The 27210-nt window shown below is 51.8% G+C and overlaps 2 protein-coding genes across 2 annotated transcripts; one reads left to right on the forward strand and one right to left on the reverse strand.

Moving 5' to 3' along the window:
• The first annotated feature begins 7735 nt into the window (after positions 1–7735).
• Positions 7736–8683, forward strand: LOC104353527 (olfactory receptor 1F1). The gene has a single exon (XM_009960129.2). It carries the CDS (start codon positions 7736–7738, stop codon positions 8681–8683), a length of 948 nt encoding a protein of 315 aa, XP_009958431.2.
• A 2048-nt stretch (positions 8684–10731) lies between these two features.
• Positions 10732–27210, reverse strand: LOC104353528 (hematopoietic lineage cell-specific protein-like). Its single transcript, XM_086481282.1, has 15 exons — positions 26976–27210; positions 24580–24663; positions 23715–23788; positions 22672–22801; positions 21352–21462; positions 20618–20672; positions 18876–18986; positions 18262–18372; positions 17589–17644; positions 15514–15583; positions 15137–15270; positions 14398–14508; positions 13578–13887; positions 12747–12818; positions 10732–12389 (listed from the first exon to the last, which is right to left on the reverse strand). The coding sequence occupies exons 1-15, from the start codon at positions 27132–27134 to the stop codon at positions 12253–12255; spliced, it is 1725 nt and encodes a 574-aa protein (XP_086337408.1). The 5' UTR covers positions 27135–27210; the 3' UTR covers positions 10732–12252.

The following is a 27210-nucleotide window of genomic DNA, read 5'->3' on the forward strand; positions in this document are numbered from 1 at the left end:
GTTTTGCTCTCATCTCTGTTAAATAAGTCTGAGTGTTACAACTGTGGTATTTATAAGAAAATAACAGAATGTTTCCCATGGAGATTTTTTTTTTAAAAGGGATGTTCAGAGGAAAAAAAGAACTCAACAATCCCGAGCTATAGTCTATACTAAATCTATTTGAACTACTATTTGGATTACATCTGCAGTGGACAGTGCAGTTTTAGTACCATTAAAACTGCATCAGCGACAGTCAAAATCGCTGAGGGAAAAACCAGCACAAGCCCATTGCAGCCAGGAGGGAGAAACATTGCCATTACCAAAGCACTGAGCTTCTGAGCCAGATGTGGCCGCAGAAAGCCAGGGCAAATGAGGTTGCCCAGCCTGTAGGTGTGCAGAAAATGTAGGATGAAAAGCGCATTCGACTAGCGTACGTCAAAGCAAAAGCAACAGCAACATCAGTGAAAGCAGTGGTGTAAAACTGTCGGGATCATCAGGTTCAGAGAGTGGCAGGTGACAGGTCATGCTCTACCTGGAGGCCAGTGACAAGTGCAGCATTACAGGTGTCTGCCCTGTTTGACATCTTCATTAGTGATATGAAAGAGATGACAGAGTGTGCTCTTGTCAAATTTGTGGGTGACACCAAATTGAGGTGACCAGTCAATATGCCCAAGGGCAAGGCTGCCATCCAGAGGGACCTGGACAGACTGGAAGGATGAGCCAGAAGGAACACCATGAAATTCAACAAGGAGAAATGCCAAGTTCTGCACTGGGAAGGAAGAGCCCCAGCAACAAGACAGTCTGGGGATGCCTGGCTGGGCAGCAGATCTGCAGAAAGGGCCCTAGGGGTCCTGGGTGGGCAGCAAGCCAGACATGAGTGAGCCATGTGCCCTGGCAGCAAAGGTGGCCAACAGCATCCTGGGCTGTGTGAACAGAACCAAAGAGAGCAGAATGAGGGAAGTGGCTATGGGCCTCTACTCAATACTTCTGAGATCATATCCAGGTGCCTCATCCAGTTCTGGGTTCCCCAAAACAAGCAATACACCACCAAACTCAGAAGAGTGCAGTGGAGAGCCACCAAGATGGTCAGGGCTGGAGCACCTGCACTGTGAGCAGAGGCTGAGGGAGATGGACTTGTTCAGCCTGCAGAAGCAATGGCTTTGGGGGCACCACATAGCAGCCTTCCAGCACCTATGGGGAGGTTATCAAGAGAACGATGCCAGGCTCATCACAGTGGGGCATGGAGGGAGGATGAGAGGCATCAGGCAAAATTCAGACATGAAGTTTCAAGTTCATAGAATCGTAGAATATTCTCAGCTGGAAGTGAAAGTGACCCACGAGGATCATCGAGTCCAACTCTTGGCTTGACACAGGGCAACCTAAAAGGTAAACCATATACATAAGCAATGACCAAAGGCTTCTTGAACACTGACAGACTTTGAGCCATGAGCATTTCCCTGGGCAGCTTGTTCAAGTGCTTGACTGCCCTCTCAGTGAAGAACTTTTCCCTAATATCCAAGCTGATCTTCCCCTGACACAGCTTCCCTTATGTTTTGTCACTGGACACCCAAGATAAATCAGCATCTCCCTCTCTACTCACCCTCATGAGGAAGTTGTAGACACCAATAAGGTCTCCTCTAAGCTGAACAAACCTGGTATCCTCACCCACTTCTCATAAGTAAGTCATGCTTTCTAGTCCTTTCACCATCTTTGTTGCATTCCTTTGGACATATGCTAATATTCCTATATCCTTCTCATATTGCGGAGCCCAAAACTGCACAGAGTACTTGAGGTACAGTTAAGTATAGCAGAACAATCAAGTCTTTCAACCAGTTAGCTATTAGCCTAATGCACCCCAGGATATGGTTGGCCAGGACACATTGTTGATTCGTATTGAGTTTACCATCAACCAGAACCCCCAGAGGTTTCAGAGTTGGAGGTTCAAGAGGTTTCCTGCCACCTGAATGTAAGGAACAACAGTCACTCCGAGGATCATTAAGTAGTGGAGCAGTGTCTCAGAGAGGCTGTGGGATTTCTGGCCTCAGAGGTTTTTCCAGACCTGGCTGGATACAGCCCAGAGCAGCTTCATCTGACCATGGGGCTGGCTGTAGGGGCTGGATCCAGCAAGCAGATTCCTGCCACCCTGAACACCATGAATTGCACTGTTTTCCTTGTCTCTATGTCCAAAGGAAGCATTTGTGCACATATGGAGGCCATTAACAGTGAGCTGGTAGTATTGCTGTAGTGAGCTGTGATACAAGCAACAGTGGTTTTTGCTTGAGAAAGAATCCATCTCTCAAAACAAGTAGGGAAACATGGCTTGGAGAAGTTCCTAGTTTTACAATTTTACACTAATTTTTCAGAAAGTGCTACACTTACACTTGGAGAAGGCAAAGGTCTTGCACCCAGTTAAGAGTCTGATTTCCAGAAGTGTTGACTACTTAAAGGACCTGGGCCCGATGATTGTGGTTACACAGCCAAATGTAGACATTTGGTTTAAAAAACAACTCCCTTAACATTTCACATATTCATGGAGATTTGATTTCTCACTGGACCCCCAAGGCTAGATGTGATGTGCCTTGGTAGACCAGAGGAGGATACAAACATTGATATTTCTTCTCATAAAGGCTCTGCTGAAGACATTGCCACTGTCAAAATGGACACGGATTACCAGAACTGAATACCAAGTTTCTGGCATCTGGCAAGATTTCAGTATCTTTTAATATTTGTGCCAAATGTTGATGGTCTTAGCAAAGCTCTGTTTCAAATATCAGTGTGGGTGGGGGTTTCTCTGAGTGCTGCCAGCGTGTGCCTTCATCTGAAATCCTGGGAGAGTAGCCAGGTTATATTGGAATGCTGTGCCACTGAGTTTCTGTATGAAACAAGGAAATGTTCATCATTTCCGCAAGAGAAAGGTGTAATTCTGTAAACTCAAAGCAAATGGCTGTGTCACAAGTTTCCATTATCATGGTCCTTCTACCCTGTCAGCCCAGCTGTTCTTAGACATCTGTTCTTAGACATACAGGGCTCATAATTATTCTTCAGCTTTTACAACCTCAGACACCCTCTCTGACACAGATTTTCCCCTTGTTGAGGTAGTAGTCTAGTGTCTGTGCTGAATTTCCATGCAGGGTATTCCTTCCCGTGTAGGGTTGTTGCCTGTGCTTTCCCTACATTCTAAATGATGTTACTGCTCAGCTCCTCAACTCCTGAAATTTCAGATACAGAGCTTATTATAGGATCAGCTCCTATGGCCGGATCATCAGGAAACAGGTTGCAGAAAAATTGCAAGGAAGCAAAGCTGTCTTCCTGCTGCAGAGACAATCTTGTCTCATCTTGATCTCCAGATTCACTTCCTGTTGCAGTCCTCACACTTCTTTGATTTCCCACTTTACATTTCCATGGAACTCCAGCTAAACCTGCTGTTTCTATCAGGAGTTGCTCCAGACTCAGAGCAGGCAGCATCCATCCTGTGTGAGTCCATGTAGTCCTGCTGTCTAGCTCTTCAAGAACTCACAGGACTCCATTTGATGCCTTTAAGTCCACTCAGAGCTGCTGCCAGATCACAGTCCCACCACGGCCATGTTCTCTCCTAGTCCCCTGGACCTCACTCTACACTCCAGAGAGCTCTGCCCAGCCTGGGCTGGGTGGGCACAGTTATTGCAGATGGTGGGAGCAGAGACGTGGTGCAGATGACACACAGTCACCTTAGAGCTGTGCTGCCCACAGGTTTGTTGCTGCAAGTGTGGCCAACAGCCAGCCCTCCTCATTGCTGCCTCTCTTCTGGCATTGGCCAGTGTAGGCACCTCACAGCCTTGCAACAAATAAAACAGGGTCACAAAGAAGGACTTAAGGCACAAGGACTGCAGCTCTCAGCCTCCCCAGCCACCCCCCCTCCTATGGCCCGGGGTGCCTGGCACGGTCAGTTGTGCTGCAGCCCAGGCACCCCAAGAGCTGCCACCGGGCTGGAGCAGGAGGCCAGGACTAGAGAGCTCTGGCTGGTCTGCACCTGGCACAATCTGGAGCAGAACAGGAGATCAAGGCAGGTCTGGTGCCAAGAGGGCTTTGTCCTGTGGGCTCAGATCCCACTTGTGCAGGCTGATTGGAGGAATGCTCCTCTGCTTCTTGCTCCTGCTAGAACAAGAGCTACCGCTGAAAGCCTCTCCCCCAGGGCCCTCACAGGGTTAAAAGCCTCTCCTCTGCTTGAAAACCTCAAGTACATGCAGGCTTTTCCTCATGCAGGTAAGACAAACTGGACAGCACCTGGGGACATTGCCGGGTTTTCCCTTTTACCAAGCACTGGATGCTGCCCACTGCTTGCTCTTGGACACAGAGGTAAGGGAGGGCTGGGAGGGCAGGACGGCTGCCCATGGTAGGGCAGGGCCTCACTCTTAGTGGGACCCTCACAGGGGTCCCTATTGGCACACTACTTGGGGGCAAACCCAGACCTGGCATCCAGGGCTTCTGGGCGGTCTGGGTATGCAAGCAGGCTGTGGCTGCTGGTGACACCTCAAAAAACTGAATCCAGTCGTTTTCGGGATAAATTAATCCTGCGTTATTGCCAGCTCCCTCAGTTCAGCTGTCACCTCAGACTGGGACTGGACTGCACCCAAGGCTCAGGACCCTACCTCCCATGGCTATAGGCTCCAGGCTGTCTAGTCTGCTCACCTGAGTGCAAATGGGATGCGGTGGCTTGGCAAACGCCTCATCCTCCTGCAGGAGCGTCTGGCTTCCCTGGGTGGGCATGGAGCACATCTGGCCTCCTGTAGGACGAAGAGTGATATAACTCACCCCAAAACTCTGGAGCTGTGCAGAAGTGCACATTGGTGACATAAGGCACTCTGCTTCAGGGACTGCAACAGAGCTGAGCTGAGTCTCAGGCTGCCACATCACCATTGCACCGGTCAGGGGTCCCTTCCTTCCAGGGGCAATGACAGAAAGCAGCTGCTGCCTAGCACTGATGGCATCAGTGCTTCCTCTCTGCCCCCCTACCCAGCCTTTCTGGACTGGCCAGTGGTGAGCAAATGTGTGGCTGCACTTGGAAATATTTGGTAAGTCATTATTTACCATGAGAAATCACCTTCAGTGCAACTGAGAGAGAGAGGAAAGGAGCTGCAGCAAGGTGGAGACTCTTTCAGTGCTCATTCCTGTGCAGTCCAAGGTAGGAAGGGAGATTTTCCTGACATGTTGTCCTATTTCATTGTGTATGGGATGTCTGAGGACAAAGGGTTTAGGTCTGGGATTTCTTGTCATGGGGCTGTGTCCACTGACTGCTGCATTGCTCCGGACCATGGTGAAAAATCAGGGTCATTCCTCCACGTGAGCCCTGTGGCTGTACTGTAGCTCCGTAGCTCCATGCCTCATCCAGCCTGAATTTGTCAGCATGGGGAGAGCATCATCTGCAGCTCTCCAGAGCTCACTGTCACTCCTGCAGCGGAACTGACAATCCTATGCTGCTGCTGCAACTGTGATGACTTACATGTCATTGCTGTGTACCTGTGTCAGACCAAGGGCTCGTTGATAGCACGCGATGGGCTCACACACCTCTTGCTCACCTGCTCTTACTTCCAAGTGTTGAACCCCAGTTTGGAGCAAAACCGGGTGACTAACCCTTACATGCCTAGCCTCCTACTGTTAAATGTATTCTTATTTCTATCGCTCTTGTTCCTGAGGTCCCCTATTCCTCCTGTGTAAACAGGCAGGTGCCCGCCTTCACTGGTGCCAGCTTCATCCATAACTTGTCAGCAGATTACTGCCTCTGGCTAGTGGGTCAGTAGTGAAAGCATCCAACAAGGTCTGGGACAGAGCCTTCCCCTCTCACACCTATACCGTGGAGGCACTTGTGCCCTAACAGAACCACCAACTGCCTTAGCACTGTGGAAGTTCACACGTGCATAATTTTGAATTTATACAGATCAACGGGCAACATCGTGAAGCTTTACAGACAGGGATGGCTGGGGACAGGAGGCAATTCCTAGGGAGTGCTGCTGCGGTCTCTCCCGGCTCTTGTCCCTCTCAGGCACCTGCTCCCGGCTGCAATGCTGGGCCAAACGAGTTGGGCTGCTCTTGCACCAAAATGCACACAGCTTTGGCTGGGGGCTGGCTGGAGGAAGAGCAATGACCTGAGGTTTCCAGAATATTGGATTGTGTAGTCCTTATGTACCTGTCTGATGTGTGCAAAACTAGTAATTAAAAAACCCACCTATTATGGAATATGGTGATCTGGGAGACTGCTGGAGAGCTTGTCCAGGCAGTGGTTTCTCAGCCTTGGAGCACCCACATCCAAGATGGAGTAATGAGTTTGGATGTCGTTATGCTAGGCAAAGAAGAATTGATCTATTGACTGAAAGTTTTCCTCTCAATATTAAAAGTAAAAAAAAGAAGTTGAACAACTGGAGAGCAAAAGAGAAATTAATCAGAACTCAGCTCTTCTACTTGGCAAACATTGATCCTGACCACATTGCGCAAATAGAAGCAAGAAGAAAATACTATTAGAATAGAGGGTCCTTAATCTGGAAGACCTGAAAATTATGAATGAGATAGAGTTTACATTTGAGCAATTCCAACAAGAAAAAAAAGCACACAATTTTTAACAGTGCTTTGACAATTTCTTGCAGTAAATAGCTATAAGAAAAAAACCTCCCAACAGAAGCAGTGAAGTCTCCATTGCTCAACGTTTTAAAATCATGACTGATATGTAGATTGATGCTTCGGATAGATAAAATAAAAACAGATTAATCGGTGTAAAGCCAAGGTACAACCTCAAATTTAACCGTGTTGTTTAAATTCATGAAAGGACATGACAATTGAACGCAGTTGCTAAAAATGCATCTACAAAGAGGAGGGGAATGATTTGGGGGGTTTTTTTTGGTCATATTCACTTGGTCTTATATAATGGCAATGGGCCCCTGCATAGCCATCAGGGAACATCTTTAATGTCTAGTACATGGAGAGTGACATGAATTGGTAACTTGTCTGGGAACACTGTTGAATCCTGACCACAGGAGGTTTGTCAGGGTTACCTGTAAGGAAAAGCTCCTCACAGCTGCCCTGTGCTGAGGCAGGCAGGCCTTGTTTTGAAGTGTACAATTTCCAAGTCAGAATAGCAGGGAACTAAATCCTTGAGCTCGGTGATGTGCAGTGCCCCCTCGCATCCCAGCCATATCCCAGTGCTGTCAGTGAGAAGCTGCCCAGAAACCAGCACTGGTCCTGCCACATCTCCTGGCAAACATGTACTCAGCGATGGCCAGTACATGGCCAGTTACCTTATTCTGCGATTCAGGAATAGTTTAGTGCTAATATCTAGTGTGGCAATCTAATGGAGCCAAAGAAAAAGCTGCATAGAGAGAACAGGATTTTATTATGTACATCCTTAAGATCACCCGTGGTTCCCCAGGGTGCCCTGTATTGTCATGCAGCCACAGTCTGCCCTGGTGCTTTCCAGCCCTGTTTGCCCCCTTGTCACATATGTGATCTTAAGGCTCTCTGGATCCTTTTCCTCACCCAGCCGAGAGTAGCCCCTGGTTTCAGACTGGCTGAGGGCAGTGCATGCATGGCAGCCCTCTGGACTCTAAAATCCTAGTGTGTGTGAAATCCCAACACGGGAAGCTTTCAACCGCTATGGATATAGGACCAAAGCCATCCCACCAGTGAAACCCTGGCCTTCTGGGTGGTTGTGCTATGGTCCCCTGGCTCACAATCACCATCTCCTCCTCACAGTGTTCATTTCTGCCCACAGACCAACCCAGCCGGCCCCATGGCAGGTGAGAACCAGACTTATGTGACGGAGTTCACGCTCCTGGGCTTCTCCCGTGGCCAGCCCTTCCTCTTTGTTCTTTTCCTGGCCATTTACCTGGCCACACTGCTGGGTAACTCTGCAATACTTGCCCTCGTGTCCCTGGATCCCCATCTCCACAGTCCCATGTACTTCTTTGTCAGTCACCTGTCCTGCTTGGACATTTGCTGCTCATCAGTGACGGTGCCCAAGATCCTGGCAAATGCCCTGCGCCCACAGGCAACCATCTCTTACTGCGGGTGCCTGGCACAGATGTTTTTCCTGATGGGGTGCGCAGGGGCCGAGTGCGCACTCCTGGCTGTCATGGCCTACGACCGTTACGCTGCCATATGCCAGCCCCTGCACTATGCCCGTGCCATGAGCCGGGGTGTCTGCGTGGTGGCGGCCGCCGGCTGCTGGCTCTGGGGGATGCTGGACTCGGCCGTGCACACCCTCCTAGCCTCCAGGCTCTCCTTCTGCGGGGCTGCCCGGCTCCAGCACATCTTCTGTGACGTCCCCCCACTTCTGAGGGCCGCCTGCAGCAACACTCGCCCCAGCGAAGTGGCACTCCACGCTGCCAGTGTCTTTGTGGGCCTCACCCCCTTCCTGCTTGTCTTTGTCTCCTACCTCCGCATCCTGGCCACTGTCCTCGGGATGCCCTTGGCCACCAGCCGGCACAAGGCCTTCTCCACATGCTCTGCCCACCTGCTTGTGGTCGCCCTGTACTTTGTGACGGCCAACCTGAACTACAACCGGCCCAGCTCTGGCTACTCCCCGGCAGCCGACACACTGATCTCCGCACTGTACTGCATCATCACCCCCATGCTGAACCCACTCATCTACAGCCTCCGCAACCAGGAGGTGCGGGGGGCCCTGCGGAAGGCTGTGCGGGGATGGGGCACGCTGGGCTCCCCAGGTAGTGACGCGTGAGCGATACCAGGGCTGCAACAGAGTGCCGGCGTGGCGCTAGTGCAGCATCACTCATCTGTGGGAAACCTTCCATGGCAGCAGTGGGCTCAGGGCTCCCTGCCCAGGCAGTGGCTGCTTGTGGCACACTGCCATCACTTGTCTGCCCCTCAGCACATCACTGATGGCAAAATCAAGTTGGAAACAAGGGTATGGTTCCACGATTATGTCTTTATTTTGCAAGTGTCATGTGCTGAGCTCAGCACAGGACCTGTTGCAGCTACAGAAAAGGCAATTCCATGTGCCACCGGACACATGCTGGTCCCAAGCAAGGCTGTGAGCTCTGCCTTTGGGCTGCCCAAGGTGCTGAGCCAGGCCCTGCACGGGACAAGGGGCAGCATCCTGGACTGCAAAATCTGGCCTCCACTAAGGGGCTGTCACATCATCCTCCCACACACGCTTTGTCACGGAGTCTGATGTCTGCTGGGTTTCTCCAAGCTGCCATGAAAGCTCTGCAGCATTTTGTACATTAGCACAGCAACCGGCAGTTTAAACACGCCACCAATTATTCTCAGTGTTTTGGTCAAACAGCAAGTTATCAGCACTGAGCTGTGAGCTGGCATTGCTTAAATCCTCACCAGAAATGCTTGTTTTCTCTATAGCCATAAAAAAATCAAAGTGCAGTTGTCGTGAGTGGTGTGGCTGTGGACAACAGTGGCTGAGGGCTGGCTGGTGATGTGGGGCAGCCAGCTTTGTGAGGCTGCCACTACTTCAGCTTAACCTCTTCTTGCAGGGGCCTGCAACTGACTCCAAACTCAAAATAACTGCGTGGGTGTTGGGGCAATCTCACTGCTGGCCAAATCTGTGGGTGGTACACAAGGGCCAGCAGCGTCCAGTGCCACAGCAGAAGCCAGGAGCAGCCAGCCACCAGTGCAAGGGTCTGGTGGGGAGGGAAGCTGGCACATGCTGTGCGTGCAGGCGCATGCCTGCAGCCACAGCAGAGCTTCTGCAGCTGTGCCGCAGAGGGGCACGTTGCTGGAAGGGGCCAAACATGCTCATCCTCAGGTCAATACCAGGAGATACCCAGCAAAATCCAGTCTGTTCCCAAAGAAACCTGCTGGAGCATCAAAAAAAAGGCCTGTGAGGCATACAGCTGCTGGGAGCACTTTGTCTGTTCTTCTTACTGCACAACACACACTGACTTATTCCTCAGGGAAAAAAAATGTTTCTAGAACCCATGTGTTGGGACAGCCTGTTGCTCCTACCCAAACAGGTTGCAAGCCTCTCAGCCAGGTCTACGCACTATACACCCTTCTTGATTGTAAAAAATTATTGAAACACCCCTAGTTCAGAGTCTCACTGGGACACATGAGTCTGTCACGACGAGGCCCATTCTGGAGAACTCCCCGGAAAGGAACACCAGGAAATAGAGAGTGAACTGCATGAGGAAAAAATATTGGGAAAGTTATTTCAGAAAAAAAACCAAACCAAAACAAAACCAAACCAAAACCAACCAAATCAAAACCGTCCAGAAAATTTACATTAAAATTGACAATTTTTTAACCTGAATCAGTGTGTCTTTCCCATGATTGACAGACACAGGTTGCGATTTTTCTCAGCTCAAGTGCAGGATGGTCCAGCTCCAACCTGTGAGCTGCACTGAGCTCTAAAGGTGTCACAGTGGGACCCTCTGCACCCCTGCCACTGGCAGTGCTGGGCTGTGCTCCTGCAGTTTCTCACATGCCGTGTCCCTGTTTTATTCTTACTGTGATGGTATTTGCACACCACAAAGGAACAACAACCAACTCCTACAGTGACATGTTGAGCATCTAGCCTGGAATATACTGGTTCAAGGCAGGGCTTCAGTTTGCACTGGATTATTACTGAAAACTGCTTTAAACATTAAAAATAAAAAATTTCCTCTTGCCCTGCTTCCCACCTGCTCAGCCTTTTCCCCACATCTGTGACAAAGGAGGGCTAGAACAGGGGCCCTTTTCACTGTGCAAGGAACCGAGCCTACAACAGACAGAGGGGACATGTGCTGTCGCAGAATAACCAGGATGCAGTTTTAGTCAGAACAGAAACAGTTTATTACTAGTTACAAGGTAGAGCACAGCACAGCAGAGTGACAGACACTGCTGATATGAACTCTGTCCAAACGGGGCAGTTACAGAGTTTATGCACCTTTAGGTTATGCAGCTCATTCTTCACCAAGCTGTGTCAGATAAGCAGGATATTGTAAACAACAACAGCATTCTTCAGATAAGGAGGCTCTAGCCAGCACACTCTTTAACAGATAATTCACTCCTTTGTTAATTAAACTGGTGAGACCATTGCCTGCAAATTTCACTGCCACACTGGGGAGGCCTGACTTCAGCACAGGGACCCAAACCACGCAAGAGCAGAGAGAACAGGCTGAGCCAAAGACTGGATGGGGGAACCTACTTTTAGCACTGACTGCAAAAAACACTGGAGCCCTTAGGCTAGAGACAAGCTGTGGGACTGCTCTTCCTGCCTCACCTGCATGTGTATGCTTATTTATACTGTCAGAGCAGTTAACAGGAAAAATGGAGCTCTCTTAAAAATATTCTACTGCCTGTCTCAAGCAGCACTTATTCGAATTAATTTGCTGGACTGAAAGGATTTCCCTAGCAGAACATTCCTCTGATAGGCTGCCTGGATGAGGACTAGGACAGTTATTAACATACTCTATGTTAAGTGAAGCCTTTTAGTATTTTTCTCTCTTGCTCCAAGACAGATTTTCCAGAATATTTTTTCTCAGAAAATAATCTCATTTTTACACTTCCTTTTTTGAAGTTTACCCCAAACATGACACATCTCCCAACAGCATTCTTGGCACGCAGAGGAAAACCAGGCAGGTAATCTCCTACCTTAGCAAGATCATCCTACATTTTCATCAAGCCAGCACACACTTCTCTTGCTTAATGGAACAGCTCACTACAGCCAAGCTTGTGGCCATGTGCAGGAAAAGTCGGCAGTGTTCCCCGTGATGGTCAAATGTTCCCAGGCTCCAGCCCTGAAATCTGCCCAGACAGACCAGGTTCATGTTTCTCTACCCTGTGCTGCAAACACAGTTCGTCCTGCAAGTGGATGCTCCCTTCTTCGGAACAAAGGCAAGTTTGGCCTTCACAGTGCTCTTTTCCTTGACCCCTGGGTAGGATGGGATCCAGGCCCATATCAACTGAAAAAGGTCCCACAGCTCATGTCCCTTCTGCCTTGACTGGATTAGAGTTGGTGTTTCTTTTTTGTGAATTGCCCTGTTGGGAACAGAATGGACACACTTCTCCTGCAAGCTTGCTGGTTGACATGTGGGACAGTCTAGGTAGAAAAGACATCTTGTATCGCACTCACATGCTCTTAAACCATCCCACCTTTCTCATTTGGAAGCAGACAGGAACCAAAGTCCTCTCGGGCACAAGGCCTACACACTCCCTCAGACAATGACAGTTTGCTCCTTTGTGTTTCTCGCATGTAGACTTGTCAGGCCAAGCCAAATTAAGCTAATAACACATAAAAGGCTGAAGCAGAGAGAGGCAAAAGATTGTAAGGAAGCAACTTGGACAATGCTGTTTTCACTGCAGAAGCTTCACGTAATTTGCTGGAAAGAGGCCTACTTTGCCCCGGCACTGCCCCCGCCACCAGCCTTCATCTACCATCTCAATGTGTGTGATTGTGTCGTCAGGATCAAAAGATATCTCATCATCTCCATCTGCAAAAATTGTTCAGAAAGATAGTCACAATGCAAAGATAACCCCAGAGAAAGCTGGTTTTACATCGCTCCTCCCACCACCCCCCAGGAGAATACAGAACAAGCATTCAGACTTCATCTCATCCAACCCCCATTAAACAGCACAGATAAAGCAGAGAAGGAGCAAGGCTTCACAGATGAAAGATGAAGATTCTGTGTTCCCAAGGCAGTTCTCACTCCGCTTTCCAAGGGGAAGAAATTTAAAGCACCAAGTCAAAATTTTTTCACCACTGCTGATGGTGTAAGCCACCACCTCCCTGTCACACCACCCCGGCCAGCTCCCAGTGCCTCTCCTCACAGCCTGGATGGCAGACCCACCTCCTTGGTAATCGTAGAGAGCCACCGCACAGGTCCCAGGACTCTCCACCTCATAAACATTGTCTATTTCCCCTGCAGAAGACAAGACAGGCAGATGAAAAAGAGGCTGAAAGCAGCCATATAGATCCGGTCAGTGCCACCCTCCACCCAGCTGTTAGCCTTGGGGTGAACCACAACCAAACCCTATCAACAGGGAGAGGTGTACCATGGCTCAAAGCAAGGTATGACTTCCTTCCCCTTCTGCAAGGAAAGAGGCAAGGTCCCTATTATGGACGTAACTGGGCATTACTCCAGCCTCTCCACTTAGCAAATCCAGTACCAGTGAAGCTGCAACAGAAACATCAATAGAAGCTCATGCAGTTTGCTCATGTGCTTGGAGGAAGACTACCCTGCACTCCTCACGCCCAGGAAACACAACACCGGATCAGGTCTCATGAGCACCAGTCATTCAAGTGACAGACTGAATGAAGCGGGCAACCCCAGGCCTCAGTGCAGCACTGGCAGTCACTTGCCAGGAAACAGTGCACCAAGAGCATCAGACCAGGTCCAGCTTCTTCAGAGCCCACAGCAGCCCTCTGGTCCTTCTGCCTGAGTCCTGCTCCAGCAGAGATACTTGCTGCCTGGCCCAGCATCCCATGCAGCTGACCTCGCACCTTAGAGCCGGGCAAGGGAGTGGGACACAACCAAGCCTCCATCATCATGGGATGCTGCTCTGACCACAGCAGATTTCAGGATACAAATCATCCCCTCTGGAGTCTGTCCCATACATCCAGTGAGTTGAGTGGACAGACACAAGCTCCCCAAGACATAGGCTCTTCCATCAGTACTCACCCAGGTGGGACTGGCCTTGGCTGGGGTCCTCAGGAAGGATCTCCTCATAGTCCTCACCTCCACCTCCTCCGTGGTCATAGATGGCATCCAGCTTTCCCAAGGGTGCTGGCACCTCCTCATAGTCAGCACCTCCATTGGTACTGTCACAGTAGTCAGAGGGCTCTGGCAGCTCCTCATAGTCTCCACCGACATCCAAACTTTCACAGTAGATAGGCTGATCCTGGCTGGGGACCTTGCACAGCTCCTCACCCAGATCTGCTGGCCGTGGAGGCAGAGTGGGTGGTGTTTCCTCATCCTCCCTTTTTGCCTCCTGCCATGAAGTGAGAAAGAGATAGAAAGTCACCTGCAAAGCATCCACTGCAGGCAGCTCTCCCATGACTGCACACCACCCAACACAAGGGAGCCTGCTCCACTGCAGGTGCCTTTAGTGCTACCACGTCACAAAAGGAGCACCATCCTCTGCACAACAGGGAAACAGCTCAGCCATTAGGTCTGTGCTGAACTGGCACCTGGGATTGCTGTGAAGACCCTCACGGCTCATCTATTACATTTGAGCCTCTCTCACATACTTAGCTATGGCTCACTGTACTGCCACTGCACTGACCCACTCCAAGAGCCCATCTCACAGTGTATGGTGCTGTGCAGCCATGTCCCATCTCCATCCCAAAGTTTCCCCCCCCCGGCTCCTTCCAAAGCCTCTCCCACGCTGTGGCTGCACTCCACATCTTCCTGCAGGGCTGCTTGTAAAGCACAGCCGCCTCTCAGGTGCAATCCCCTCTGCCTGCTCCCCTGCCTGGCTCTCCCCAGCCCGCCTTGGCACCTGGTCTCCTGGTGGCACAGGCCTGTCTTGGTCAGCACTCCCAGGCACCCTTGCTTGCACGGTGGCAGGGGCTGTCTCTGTGTGCTCCTTCTCTCTCTGTGGGATTTCCTGCTGGAGAAAAGTCATCAGATCCCCTCAGTCCCTTTGAATAAGGTCCAGAGCAATGTCTGTTCCCATTCCCAGCAGAACAACTCAGAAAATTTTCCTTCAGCTGAAACCTGTTCCAGCTCCCATAAATCTGCTCTAGGGACTGGACACTAGAAGGCCTGTAATGACTATGGGGTCTGCAGAAAGCAGCCTTGAGAAGGCAATGTATCATGGAGCGCTTTACTGGTGCAGCCTTAACTGCACATTGAATGCAGGAACAGCACAAGGCAGAAGGAGGTCTTGCAAACATGAGGGTTTGGGTGCAATCTCCAGTTTGGAAAACACTGCACACAGACCGTTGGGATGGTGATAACTGGGGAGATGTGATTGCACTGTGTTTGCCAGGCACTAGAGGCAAGAAGAAGTCTAGGCCAAAGCACAGTGGGTCATGGCTGGGTGCAGGCACATCCTGATCCGCGTGCCGAAAAAGAAAATCCAGTGACAGCTGTAAAGTTCAATGGCAGTCCCTGGCAGTTGCAGGGAAGTTTAGGTAAGAGGTTACTGTAAAGAGAGCGGGTAGAAGGACATGGAGCTGCATGGCCCTGACTGCTTCGCAAACCTTGGAGGACATGGCAAGATGGCCATGGCTCACCTGCCACCGAGAGGCCTGGCACTTCCAAGCTTGCTGCCTCACCCGGTCCTTCTCTGCCTGCCTTCTATTCTCCTCTGCTGACTTAGCCATGTTTTCAAACCGTGACCGGAGACTGCTGGTGCTACTGGAAGCTCCTGTGGAGAAGACAGCTGATCAAGCCTGCCCAATGGCTCCCTTCCACCACCCCGAGCATCTGGGAGAAACCGAGACCTCTGTCTCTCCCAGAGAAGCTTGCTGTTCAGCCACCTCCTCCTGCCCCCCAACACAGGTTAAATCCGCATCCCACCACAGCACATGCCCGCTAGTGTGCTACCACAGAGGGACCACAAGGCCCACAGCTTCCCACCAAGCCCAGGGCTGGCACTCAGTTGTCTCACCTGCCTCCAGTGGTCTTGTTTTCTCATACGAGGAGGTGGGAGCTACCATCTCATCAAAGCCACCAGCACTCTGCAAGACGAAATGAATGAAGCAGCCAGCTTGTGAGGCAGGACCAGTGCTGAGATCCCCTGCTGGGCTACTGGAGACTGCAAGCTTTATTCCCAGCTGTGTCCATCATCTACGCGACTGCCGCTGCCCTGTGGAGGCTGCTGGCTGCAGCCCCGCTCTCCCGAAGACTCCCTGCGCTGCGGGACCGCCTGCTGCCCTCCAGCCAAAGGCAGGGGCTGTTCCTGTTACAGGGCTGGTGCTCCGGGGGCTGAAAAGGCTACGCGGAGCCAAGCAGAGGAGGCTGCACGGGGCCAAGACAACTGCTGCACAGCACAGCAAGGCTGAGCATTCAAGGCAGAAGCACTCACTGCTAATGTGGCCAAGAGCTAAGTGGATGCCTGGCAGTCTACCACCTCCTGAGGCCCAGGGACCCAACGCATCTGTCCCCTGTGCTCCCAGTGGTACGAGGCATGGAAGCACTTCCCTACTGGATGTGCGGCTGCAGCTGCCTAACTGTGAGAAACACGTGTCCCTTCAGCAGTTAGCTGCCTGCAGTATGTGCATCCGTAGCATAGACTGGAAAACATCAAAGTGAAAACCTGTGTGAAGACCAGAGATGGCTGGCTTTGTGAGGTGTGAAGATATGGCTTGACTGGTAATGCCATCGACGGGGTGTTTGCAGCAAAAAGAAAGTGAGATACAGTGGGGTTATCCACTTTCAAGAGAAAACGATTTCATACAAAAAGGGAACTGCAGGTAGGATCCAGCTTTCAGACTAACACAGCTACATTTAGGGTAGTATCTGCAGGTGTCACCAATGGGCTGGGTGGACGAGCTCCTACTACAGTCAGTGGAGCCCAGAGAGCAGCTCTGCTTTCCTTAAAGAAAACACACCTGAGCAGGGAAATAGCACTGCAGGCTCCGAACCAGGTCTACACAGACCACAGCAGAGACTTGGACGTGTTCTTTGTACGACAGAATTTAAATGTAGGAGTCTTAGTGTGAGAGTTGAATCCTACACTTAGTGTTCAAGACTTTATCAAAGACGAGTTAAGATTGCCTGGTAGTATACGACACTCCAGAGTATTGGAGCAATGAATACAGCACTACTCCAGTGCCTGAAAACCAGGCAATCAACAACTGAGGTACTTGCCCAAATATTCTTATTTTTACCATCTTTGATTATGCTTCAATATTCTCAAAAATGCACAACTTCATGTTCCACTTTGAGCTGATCAAGAACTGCTTATCCCCTCTCTGCATCCTGTTCCTCAAACGACCCAAAGCCCCGACTTTTGCACAAGTACTCATCTGATTTTGCATGCTTTTTTCTGCCACATACCTGATGCCTTGCCTTTTGACAACGCACCTCCATTTGCTGTTGTTAAATTCACAGACCATGCTAATCTCTCCATGGGCAGGACGCCATTCCCACTCTGCTACTGGCCCAGCCTACACATATGGCACGGAAAGGAACATGCTCGGTTGTTACAGGCATGTGTTTACATCCTTCCTTGGCTCAGGGCCCTGCAGAAAGGTCCTCATCTGCTCCCAAGTATGGCAATGTTCATACCGTACCAGGCGCTACACTGTGCCACTAGCACTGTGCCCAACAACAGAGAAAGCACAGTTCAGGGAAGGTACCCTCGCTTCCTCCTCCAAATGCCCCAAAGCCCCACCACCATCCAGGATTCTCATCTGTTAGGTTATCCCCATCCATGCAGACCATCATCCACCGGCAAGACTGCAGAGTAGCCTGCTAAAGCACAAAGTTAATTCAAGTGCCTGAGACAGTCTGCATTTTGACTGTAGCTGAGCCTTTCCCTGGTTTCAGACCAGACAGAAAATCTCAACCAGCAAATTAGATGATCTCTTCTCATGCAATGTTGACCCTTGCCAATCCTTTGCAATAGCTGTGCACTGAGCAGCGGGGCCTCATCTCCACCTGGGAAGTCTCTTCTCTTGCAGCAGTGCAAAGAGCAGTGATTAGCAGGAAACAATTGCAGGCTGCAGCATGCAGTCTTACCTTATCTACTCTGTCCTTCTGAACCCCGTAATGGCCTCCAAACCCTTTGGCATAGTCTGTATGGAAAAGACAAGGCTATTTTATAATATTTTATATTCTGCGTGCACCTCCAATTTCACTATGCTATGACCAGTGAAATGAGTTAGCTTTGTTTGCATCTCATCACATATGGAACTAAACAGAGGTAACACATGCAAAATGCTGTGGACAGTAGCTTTTAAGCCTCCTTTCTGCAAAGTGCATGGGTGTTCAGTGCTGTATGCTGGGAAATCTGCTTCCAAGGCACTGGGATGAGAAGCCAGCCATGTCATCTGAGTGCAATGTGGCCTTGGTCACTGAAGTTAAAAACACAGTAGTTAAGCTATTCCTGGAACCTGCTTTGCCTCATTCCCATGTCATCATCTTTTGAACGAGCTTATGATCAGGAAGGTACCTCCCAGCAAAAGCACAGTAGTCTGGGAAGCCTGATTCAGGGACTTGCATTCAATGTCCCCCACTGATCCAAGCATGCACCTACTCCGGCAGAGCTTACCCTTGCGCTTTGGGGGTTCACAATGTTCCAGCTGCTCCACAACATGCCACATGTGTTCAGTTTTCAGCAGCTGGTTCTCTGTCAAGTACGAACCGCTGGCTCTAGGTCTGTGTGTTGCTACCTCTGGCAGCATTGACTTACCTGTTTGGGACGCATGGGGTTGCACTTCCTCCTGATGGTCCCAGCCAAGGGCACTCTTGTCCTGACGATCCCTCTGGACCCCAAACTTCCCACCAAAGCCCACAGAGTAGTCTTCAGCCACAGGGATCCAGATCGTGGCATGGAAGAGAACAGACAAGGGAGGGAAAGAGAAAGGTGGCAGCACTGTCAGCTTAGGCTGTCCTCACAAGGGCAATAGTTTCCCCTGGCCAGGACTTAAAGACATGAAGCCCCACTGGTGGCTGCAGCAACAGCCTTCCCTCCTCCCTGGGACATGTCACCTGCTATTAGCACCTGCCTGGGCTTCCCCTGCACCCCTCCTCTGGTGACACACTGCCCAGGAGATCCCTGTGCCCACAGAAATCTGCTGCTCCTCTCCATTTAGCCTGAACTTTCTCCAGCAGTCATGCACCGTGCAATGGCTTTCCTCACCTGACCCATTCCCTTGCTGCAAGCAGTGGGCACCAACCCCATAGCTTTTCCATCGTTCATGCAGCAGGTTGCAAAACCTAACCACACTGCCCCACAGCCCCGGTAGGCATAGTCCCAAGCTCCATTCCTGACCTTGCCTGCTGCACTGGGCTCCCCCAGCTCACCTTTCTGAGAGTCATGCTTCTCTGCCTGGTTCTTGTAGTCGAATCCCACTGCCGCTTTGTCCACCTTGTCCCTCTCCACACCGTAACGGCCACCAAAGCCCTTGGAGTAATCTGAGGTGGTCCACAGAGTGAAATGCTGCCCCAAGCATGGGGCTGGTGAGGGGAGGAGGTAAAGATGGGAAGCAGCACTGGGGACGAGCACCAGGCAGGAGGAAAAGCAGCAGAGACAATGGAAAACACTAGAAAAAGCAAGGGGTTTGGAGGGGACAGAATGGATGGCAGGGAGCACCATGAGGGCCATTGAGGACAAGGGCCCATGGAAATGGGTGCACCGGGCAAGCATGGGTCATGGCAGCAAGAAAGCCTGAGGACCATGGGCAGCAGAAGACATAGCAGGCCAAGAGGGCAAGGAAGAAAAGCAGCATGCCAAGGGCAGCTGGGCAGGCAGTGGGAGCTCAGCCACCCAACGACACAAAGCCAAGGCAAGTCTTGGGCACTGACAGCCTGGGCATCCACCTGCTCACGCATCTCCAGAGCAAGGATTTCAACCTGTGGGCTGCCAGTCTCTGAAAAGGTCTGTGAGTAAGTACACTGAGCCCTTGAAAGTACAGAAGAAATGGCAAATTTTGCTATATGGCTTACAATTGCTGTAATGGAATCTCACCTTCTACAAAGAAACCACTGACTCTGGATGCTGCAGCAAAAGCTGAAACCCACATTTCTGGAGACATGCTCCAGCTCTCCCCCCAAAACTGTCTCTGGCACGCTCAGCCATTATCTGATAAAGGCACAGCATGTCTTCCTTATGCCTCCCTTTTTCCATCTTCTAAATTAGTAACGTATTAACTACTTCAACTGTGTTCAATTATTCTCTAAAGACTAGTTATTATCGCCTGATGTGCTAAGCAATGTCAGCCTCAATCCTAGCTGCTGGCTATTTAGAGACACTTTGCTTTCAGAGGCCTGGTCTGCTAGCTCTGTCTCCAAATCCCATCCTTCAGAAGGAGTAAATCAAAGTTACCTCTCTCTGTTCCCTGACACTATTCTTACAGGTCTGTATTTCACAGGAATGAGTTGGGGCTTCTCAGCAAATTCAGCCTTATCAATCCATGAAGACTGTGACCTAGAGAAATAAGCATGAAAAAGGCTGGATGTCCAAGTGGAGACTAGTGACAAGTGGCATTCTTCAGGGGTTGGTATTGGGACCAGTGCTGTTTAACATCTTCGTTGGTGACATGGACAGTGGAATTGAGGGCACTTTCAGCCAGTTTGCCGATGACACCAAGCTGTGTGGTGCAGTCGACACGCTGGAGGGAGGGAGGCCATCCAGAGGGACCTGGACAGGCTGGAGAGGTGAGCCCAGGCCAACCTCATGAAGCTCAACAAGGTCAAGTGCAAGGTCCTGCACCTGGGTCTGGAGCAGTTGCTCAGAAGGACTTTTAGAGGAAAGGGAGCATCAGCCATCCATTGCGGGTGCATATGGGCGCGTTTTCTCCTCTCAGCCATGACGTGGTTTCCATCAAAGCAAAACACAGAGAGAAGCAGAATGTATAACAGAAGGGTGGTGACAGGACAGCTGGGAATGGGGCTGAACAGTGACTGATTGCGAACAGGAATCTGAAACCAGTGACAGGAGTGGGATGACAAAGGAGACTGTGCCACAGCAGGCAGTAAAGGATATTGGGAGCAGAAGCGAAGCTAGGCAGGCAGTGTTACAGGGCTACATGTGTTCATGGACTTGCCTTTCTGGGATGAGTGTTTCTCCACCTCACCCTTGTATTCAAAGCCCAGTGCTGACTGGAACAATAAGGGGAGGAATGTCAGTCGTCCTGAGGGCCAAGCTGGGTCTCACCCACCCTCCTCCAGGGGCTGGGCTGGGACCCTGCTCCCCATCTCGTGCTGCAACATGCAGGCACCCGGCCACTTCTGGGCTGGTACAGGCCTTCTGCGCCCCTAACACCACCCCTGCTGTCCACGTGGCAGTGTGCCCAGGAACAGGCCCAGGCACTCTACTTAAGAGGGCCACAATCCTGACTGCACACCCTGTCAGTAGGCAAGGTGGCGGGACAGTGTCTGACACCAGGATGTGAATGGCAGGGACGGCATCCTGCTGTCCCAGCCCAGTCCTGCCATGGCCAGTCACTGTGCATGGCACAGCTTGGGGGTCTGGAGATGCAAACCACCACAGCCCCCACAACAAACACTGGGGGATAGGACAGTGCCTGTCCTGGACAGGACAGTGCAAGCACGTTAACGCATACCAGAGCGTTAACCTTCACAAGCGCCCTGCAATTTGTCATCAGTCACTGTCCTGTGCACAGGAGGTGGAGTGGAGACCTGGCGCACAGCATGCCTAGCCCTGCACCCATCGGCACTCTGAAAACTGCAGCCACGATCCTACCTGTAGCACAGTGGTTTAGAGGCAGCATTGAGCACAGGCCACGGGTGCCTGTTTCAGCTGCCCTGTCCAACACACCTTGTCAGCTCGGTCCCGCTGGACTCCGTACTTCCCCCCAAAGCCCTGGGTTGCATCCGTCTGCGAGGAGTGCTTCCCAACGTCAGCAACGTACTCGTGGCCCACTGCACACTGAGAAGAGCGACAGCATGACATAAGCACCCACAGTCAGACTGACAGGGTGGACAGAGACATAGGCACCACACAGTTGCTCTGCCCCACTGCCTGGATGCTTGCAGCCATGAGGTGACAGGTCCAACCTGACCGTGCTGGTGGTGGCGATGCCTTCTGCACAGCCTTTGCCAGGACCAGCCCTGCTCTGAGACCTGCAGCTCCCACGGCAGCCATCCCACACAACCAGCCTGTGGGATGCTGAATACCTGCTGCTCCCAAATGCCAGTGAAATAGAGTGGCGGATAATCACATGTGGAAACAGAGGAGAAAAGTGCGGGCAGGCGTGCACAACCGAAAACCCACAGAGAGCAGGTCTGGCACCTGCTCCCTGTTTTCTGTGTCTGAGAGCGAGGGTCAGCAGACCTGGCTGGGATCACCCTTTACTCTGACCACAGGCCAGGCCATGGTCCTGCTGCTCCCTGCCAGAGGTGGTGTGGCCAGAAATTGCACACACTTATCAGCAGAAGGGCCAGAGGCTGAACATTTGCAACATCCTGGTAAGACTGGACAAAGGCCAAGGAGCTGCTCAACAAAAACAGCCTCACTCTGCTCTGGCAGAAGGGTCTGAGCATGGCTGCTCCGTTTTGGCCTCCTGGAAATGTTTGTTTCTCACCCTGCCATCCTGGTATCATGCAGACCCACAGTGACCCCATACATTGAATACTACTGCTATCTTATCATCTCACTTCTGAAAAAAAAAGAAGTATTAAATGCTGAAAGGTACAGGAAGAAGCATGATGATGATTATCAGAAAACCTAAAACAGATTTGACATGAGAACAGAGAATGTGAACTAGAGCTTCACCCTTGGGACATACGGCAGCGGTCTGTAATGGAGCATGTGAAGAGGGATATTCATTAGTTCTCCAAGCACATGTAGGGAGGCACCTAATTTAATTGTTATGCAGCAGGTTTGAAACAAGCCACAGAAAGTCCTTCTTCACAGCTAAGGGGAGTGTTGCAAGGAAGTCGTAGAGACAAATCATACAAGTGGGTTCAAAGAGATCCTGCAGACAGATGATGGGCTAGCTAGAGCTGTGTGAATCTGCGCAGCTATGCCAGCTCTCCATTCCCTCCCTTCAGGCTCAGGCCAGAAAACAGGGATGCCTTCCTTTATGAGAAAAAGACTTTTCCACTGGGGTCCAAGGAAGCCCCCTGCAAGTGTTACCTTATCCATTCGGTCCCGCTCTGTTCCAAATTTGCCCCCATAGCCATAGGAGGCCTTGGGGCCAGTCTCCAGCTCCTTCTTCTTGATGACCTCATGCTCCTCTGACACCTTGTTCCTCAGCTGATGGATGCTGGTGAGACAGAGGGAGTCAGGGCAAGCCACTGTCGGGTTGTGCAGGCCCGCGCAGCCAGCTGGACTACCCCTGTGCCACTGTGCCAGCCAGAGCCCAGCCCAGAGCAGGACACATACCCACTGCTAGCTACCACCGCACACCCACCCTGGACCACTTGGTGTGGCAGCCGCACACGTGCAGCCACTGCCCTGTGGCAGGAGGTGCTGCTGCCCTGGGGGGGGGGGGGGGGGGGGCTCAGCGGGTGCATCCAGCCCCAGCGCTGCAGCCCCCATTCAGGGCTACACCCTGTCTTCAACAGGAGCCCACGCGTCCCTTCCCGCCTGCCGCGCTAGCCACGCTGCACAGGGCCATCCTGGCGGGTCCCGAGGGAGCTGCTGCGTGGGGTCAGCGGGAGGCCTGTGCCACTGGGGCGGCCGCTGTACAGCGGTACGTGACAGCCAGCCCCCGCAGCACCGCAGGCGGCCTCCGGTGGCACACCGGCGCCTCAGCCCGAGCGACGGCCGCAGCCGCAGCGCCTCGGCGGGCAGGCCGCAGCCCCGGGGGCCGCAGCGTGGCCCCGAGGAGCTCCTCGCCCAGGAGAGGTCTCCGCTCCCCTGCCCCCGCGCTGCCTCCCGGGGCCGGAGGGGCACCTCGTGCCCAACGAGGGGCCCCAGGAGCGGGGCCCCAGGAGCGGGGCCCCGACGGAGCGGCCCGAGGGCAGCCGCCAGCAGCCCGCACCGCCGGGCAGGCGCTCCCGACCCCGGCGGGCCAGACCCCCACCGACCCGCCCGGGCCGCGGCCCCAGCGCACAAGCCCTCCCCCGGCCGCTTTCGGTCGCCTCCCCTGGCGGGAGGTGCCGGTCCCGGCCCGCCGGTCCCGCTCCCCAGCAGCGGCTGGGGCCGCCCACCGCGCCCCGCCGGGCCGCACTCACTCGATGTGCTCGGCGCGTCCGGAGCCCTCGACGGTTCTGGCTCCCCAGCGCTGCTCCTGCTCGGAGACGTCGTTCTGCAGAGCGAGCCGCGGCCGTCAACGGCCGCCCCGCGGGAGCGGGGCTCTGGCCCCGGTCCCCGAGCGCCGCCCGCCGCCCTCCCGCAGGACAGGGCCGGGTCGGGGCGGGCTAAGAGCCGAGGGCGGCTCCCGGGCGCGGACGGGAAGAGGGCGGCGGGCGAGGCCCGACAGGGCCGGCCGGGGGTCACGGGCGCCCCATCCGCGCCGGCGAGCGGCGTCCTGCGGGGCTGGGCCCGGGCCGGCCAAGGGTACAGGGCGCGGGGCTGCGGGAAGCTCTATCCCCCTTCCTCAGGGAGGAGCTGGCCAACGAAAACGCTGTGGGAATTAATTGTTTAGGAAAATAATGGCAGAACACCGACGTGAACGTCTGGCTCAAGGTCTGCTGTGCTGCCTCAGGTTGTTTTGTCTTCTTTTTGGAAGGTCTGAACATGTATTTGATAAATGGAAGCATCAATAAACTCTTTCCCAATAAAAAGTAAAAGTTAAAATATGCATCTGCCAAGTAGAATGAAAAGTCTTACTCTATTCAGGCTTATTTTAAATGCTTCCACAAATAGAAGAAATGAAGTCAAATCAAAATAATTTGGGCAGCATAGAATTTTTTTTAAAAACAATAAATTGGAGCTTTGAGGAGGGGACTTGCTTTTTTTACTGGAAATGACTAGGCAAGACTGAACCTCGAAAACACAGGACTCTTGTGTAACAGCCCAGTTGACCAGCACATACCTAGGGCCAGTGAACCCTTCACACAACCACCAATATTATGGATCACCCCACCAGACACTCACCACGAAATCAGGGTCAGTGTCCCAGTCGTCTCCCTGAGCCTCAACCTTCACTGACACGTCATGTCCCACGACTGCTTTCCACATCTGCACAAGGAGGACGCGGTATCACCCAGAGCCCAGCACGTGGGCACTGGCACGCTCACGGCAGTGGGCATGGCAGACCACAGCAGCCATGGCATAACTTGGGCTGGAAGGGACCTTTGCAGGCCATCTGCCCTGCTCATTGCTCTGTCCCTCATAGAGCACAGGGCACCCCAAAATAGCTGCTCTTGAGCCCCAGCACCTCTTTTGGCAAAACACACGGGGATTTTAAGCGTAAACCTGTCTTCATGCCCACTGACTCCACAGTTAAAATGCACACTTTATTGTAATGTAAATTGGTGCCAGCATCCACCTACCAGGTTCAGCTTTTCCAACATACATTATTTTCTGTGCTGTCCGAGACTGTTCCCTGCTTTAACCTCCCTTCTGTTAAGCACAGTCACGGCGCAGCACCAGAGGCTGTGGCTTGCTCTGCCACCATGATACAATGCTTATTTACCTGGGGTTGGACTCCTCAAGTCTCTTGTCTGTTTTCGAACCTTTTAATCACTTCCTGGTGTGCTAGAGAAGGTTCAGAGAAAAGCTCTGTGCTGGTCTGACAGTGCTGATATAGCACGCTGTGTGGCGTTTATGTCTGTGGTATGGTAAAAACAGGAAATGGGGCTAAAATCTTTAAGCGTGCAGGGCTGAAAAGGCTGAAGCTGCAGTGTTATGGCTTGTACAGGCTGTCCAAAGAGGCCTGGAGGAAGTGACAGGCCCAGGAAGAGGAAGTTAAATAAAACTAATGTGAAATCTAAAATGCCTGCATTTCATTTTCAAGGTGGCTGTGAAAAAAGATGATGAAAAAGCCTCTCCCAAACAACACAGTTTCTACACAATGAGAGGCACAAGAAAGACGACGTGGCTTGCCTGCCCCTACACAACAGCTCAATCATTCTCAGCAGAGCTCTCACATCCCACCACCTATTACCGCTTGTGGTGTCGAGGAGCCCCAACTTGTTCTTACTGTTGCCCAAAGCAGCTTTTCTGGGTCAGAGAGAAAGACTGAACAGAATGTGCAGCAAAGACTGGGCTGCTGAGCCCTGTTTCACATCACTGCAAACATCAGACAAATCTGCGAACAAACCAACAGGAGGGAAGAGAACTGCTTTGTGATGGATCCTCATTTAACAGCACACTTTTATCATGTGCTTCGCAACAGCACTAACCCCTCACTCCCACGACCATACAGTAGCCTACAAACTGGCCCCAAGTGCCCAGGACAGTTGCTTTCTATGTAAGCAAAATGTTCATGCTGAACAAGTAGTTAATTGGACAACACAAAAAGCTGTTAAGTAGATCACCTTCCAGTGCAGCCCAGTGCGCTGTTCAGTTTGGTTTCAGGCTGCCCTTACCAATTGTCTGGAGAATCAGCACTGTTAAGACCAGGGAGCAAAGACTAGAGAAAGCAAAAGAGCGCAGCAGGGGTGACTTTCTTTTGTTAAACAAGAGCCAGATAGTTCGCTAAGGGACAGGATGTAGGACAGCAGGTTCACTGTCAAGATCCGGCTTTAGGCCTTTCCCAGGCTGTCTCGGGCGGGGGGCAGGTGGGGGGGGGAATAGAAGTTGTCATCCTCCAGAGCACAGCAGGTCTGTGACATACTCCACTGTGCTTGTAGGCATTGACAGTAACCTTATGACAAATCGAGTATGGCTAATTGCAAGTAGAAGCAGGGGAAGCAGGAAGGCTCGTACGGACTGCATAGCACAATCTAAGAATACCTTTCATCTCCTTTTCCCCTCCCTAGTTTATCAGCATCTCTCACTCCAAAGATTTTTATTCTGTGGCTCATTTTTGTTAATGATAAAACAGCACCAATAACCATCTGGCACAGGGCTGTTCAGCAGGGCAGCTAGCTCAAATGTAGGTGGTTCAGGGTTTTAAATACTGGTGTAAATGGTTCTTGACCACCTACTCTCCAAAGACACCCACCGTGCATCCTGGGAACCATGACAAACCAGACTGCACTCACACCACAAGGCTCCAGACACCCTCTACAGTGAGGAGTATCAGCCAGAGCAGCATCTCAACCCTGTAGTTTGTCCCATTTTTCCCCTTGAAATCATCCGCTACAGCACAAATATAGGGCTACCACAAAGCACAGTTGTGCTGGTTGATTTGGAAACATGGTTCTTTAGAGCCTCAAACACAAGAGGAACAATGATGACCAAAGAACAGACTGAGAAGCAAACGTCAAGCACTAGCAACTCACACATGCTGGGTCAGGAAGGAGTTCTCTTTGCCCACAAAAGCATTAGATATTTTTGCTGTTGTCTCTCACTTTCCACTCTCAAAACCCACTCAGGTTTCTTACCTTAAAATGCTCACCAGCTCCTGCTGGCAAACTTGATGCTTTTTGCTCAGGCACCTGCGGCCAGCGACAGCTTTTGGACTGCTGCGTGCTCCGAGTTCCTGTTTTAACTTCAGCTGTCTTCACTTCCTGCGTCCCAGCCCCCCACTCTTCTCCAGTCATGAGTAGCAAAACCTGCCCTAGTGCGTTGCAGTTCCCTTGCACGCTGCCTGTGCTCTAGGATGCTGACAAGATGTAT

Source organism: Leptosomus discolor, chromosome 1 (assembly GCF_034619465.1).
Source record: "Leptosomus discolor isolate bLepDis1 chromosome 1, bLepDis1.hap2, whole genome shotgun sequence".
Classification (NCBI taxonomy): domain Eukaryota; kingdom Metazoa; phylum Chordata; class Aves; order Leptosomiformes; family Leptosomidae; genus Leptosomus; species Leptosomus discolor.

Coding starts and splice junctions, on each gene's coding strand:
- LOC104353528 (XM_086481282.1), bottom strand. CDS start 27,134: ATGACTGGAGAAGAGTGGGGGGCTGGGACGCAGGAAGTGAAGACAGCT. Junction 21,463..22,671: donor AGCGGGACCGAATGGATAAG/GTAACACTTGCA, acceptor CGCTCTTCTCAG/TGTGCAGTGGGCCACGAGTA. Junction 14,509..15,136: donor GCCAGGCCTCTCGGTGGCAG/GTGAGCCATGGC, acceptor ACTTTTCTCCAG/CAGGAAATCCCACAGAGAGA.
- LOC104353527 (XM_009960129.2), top strand. CDS start 7,736: ATGGCAGGTGAGAACCAGACTTATGTGACGGAGTTCACGCTCCTGGGC.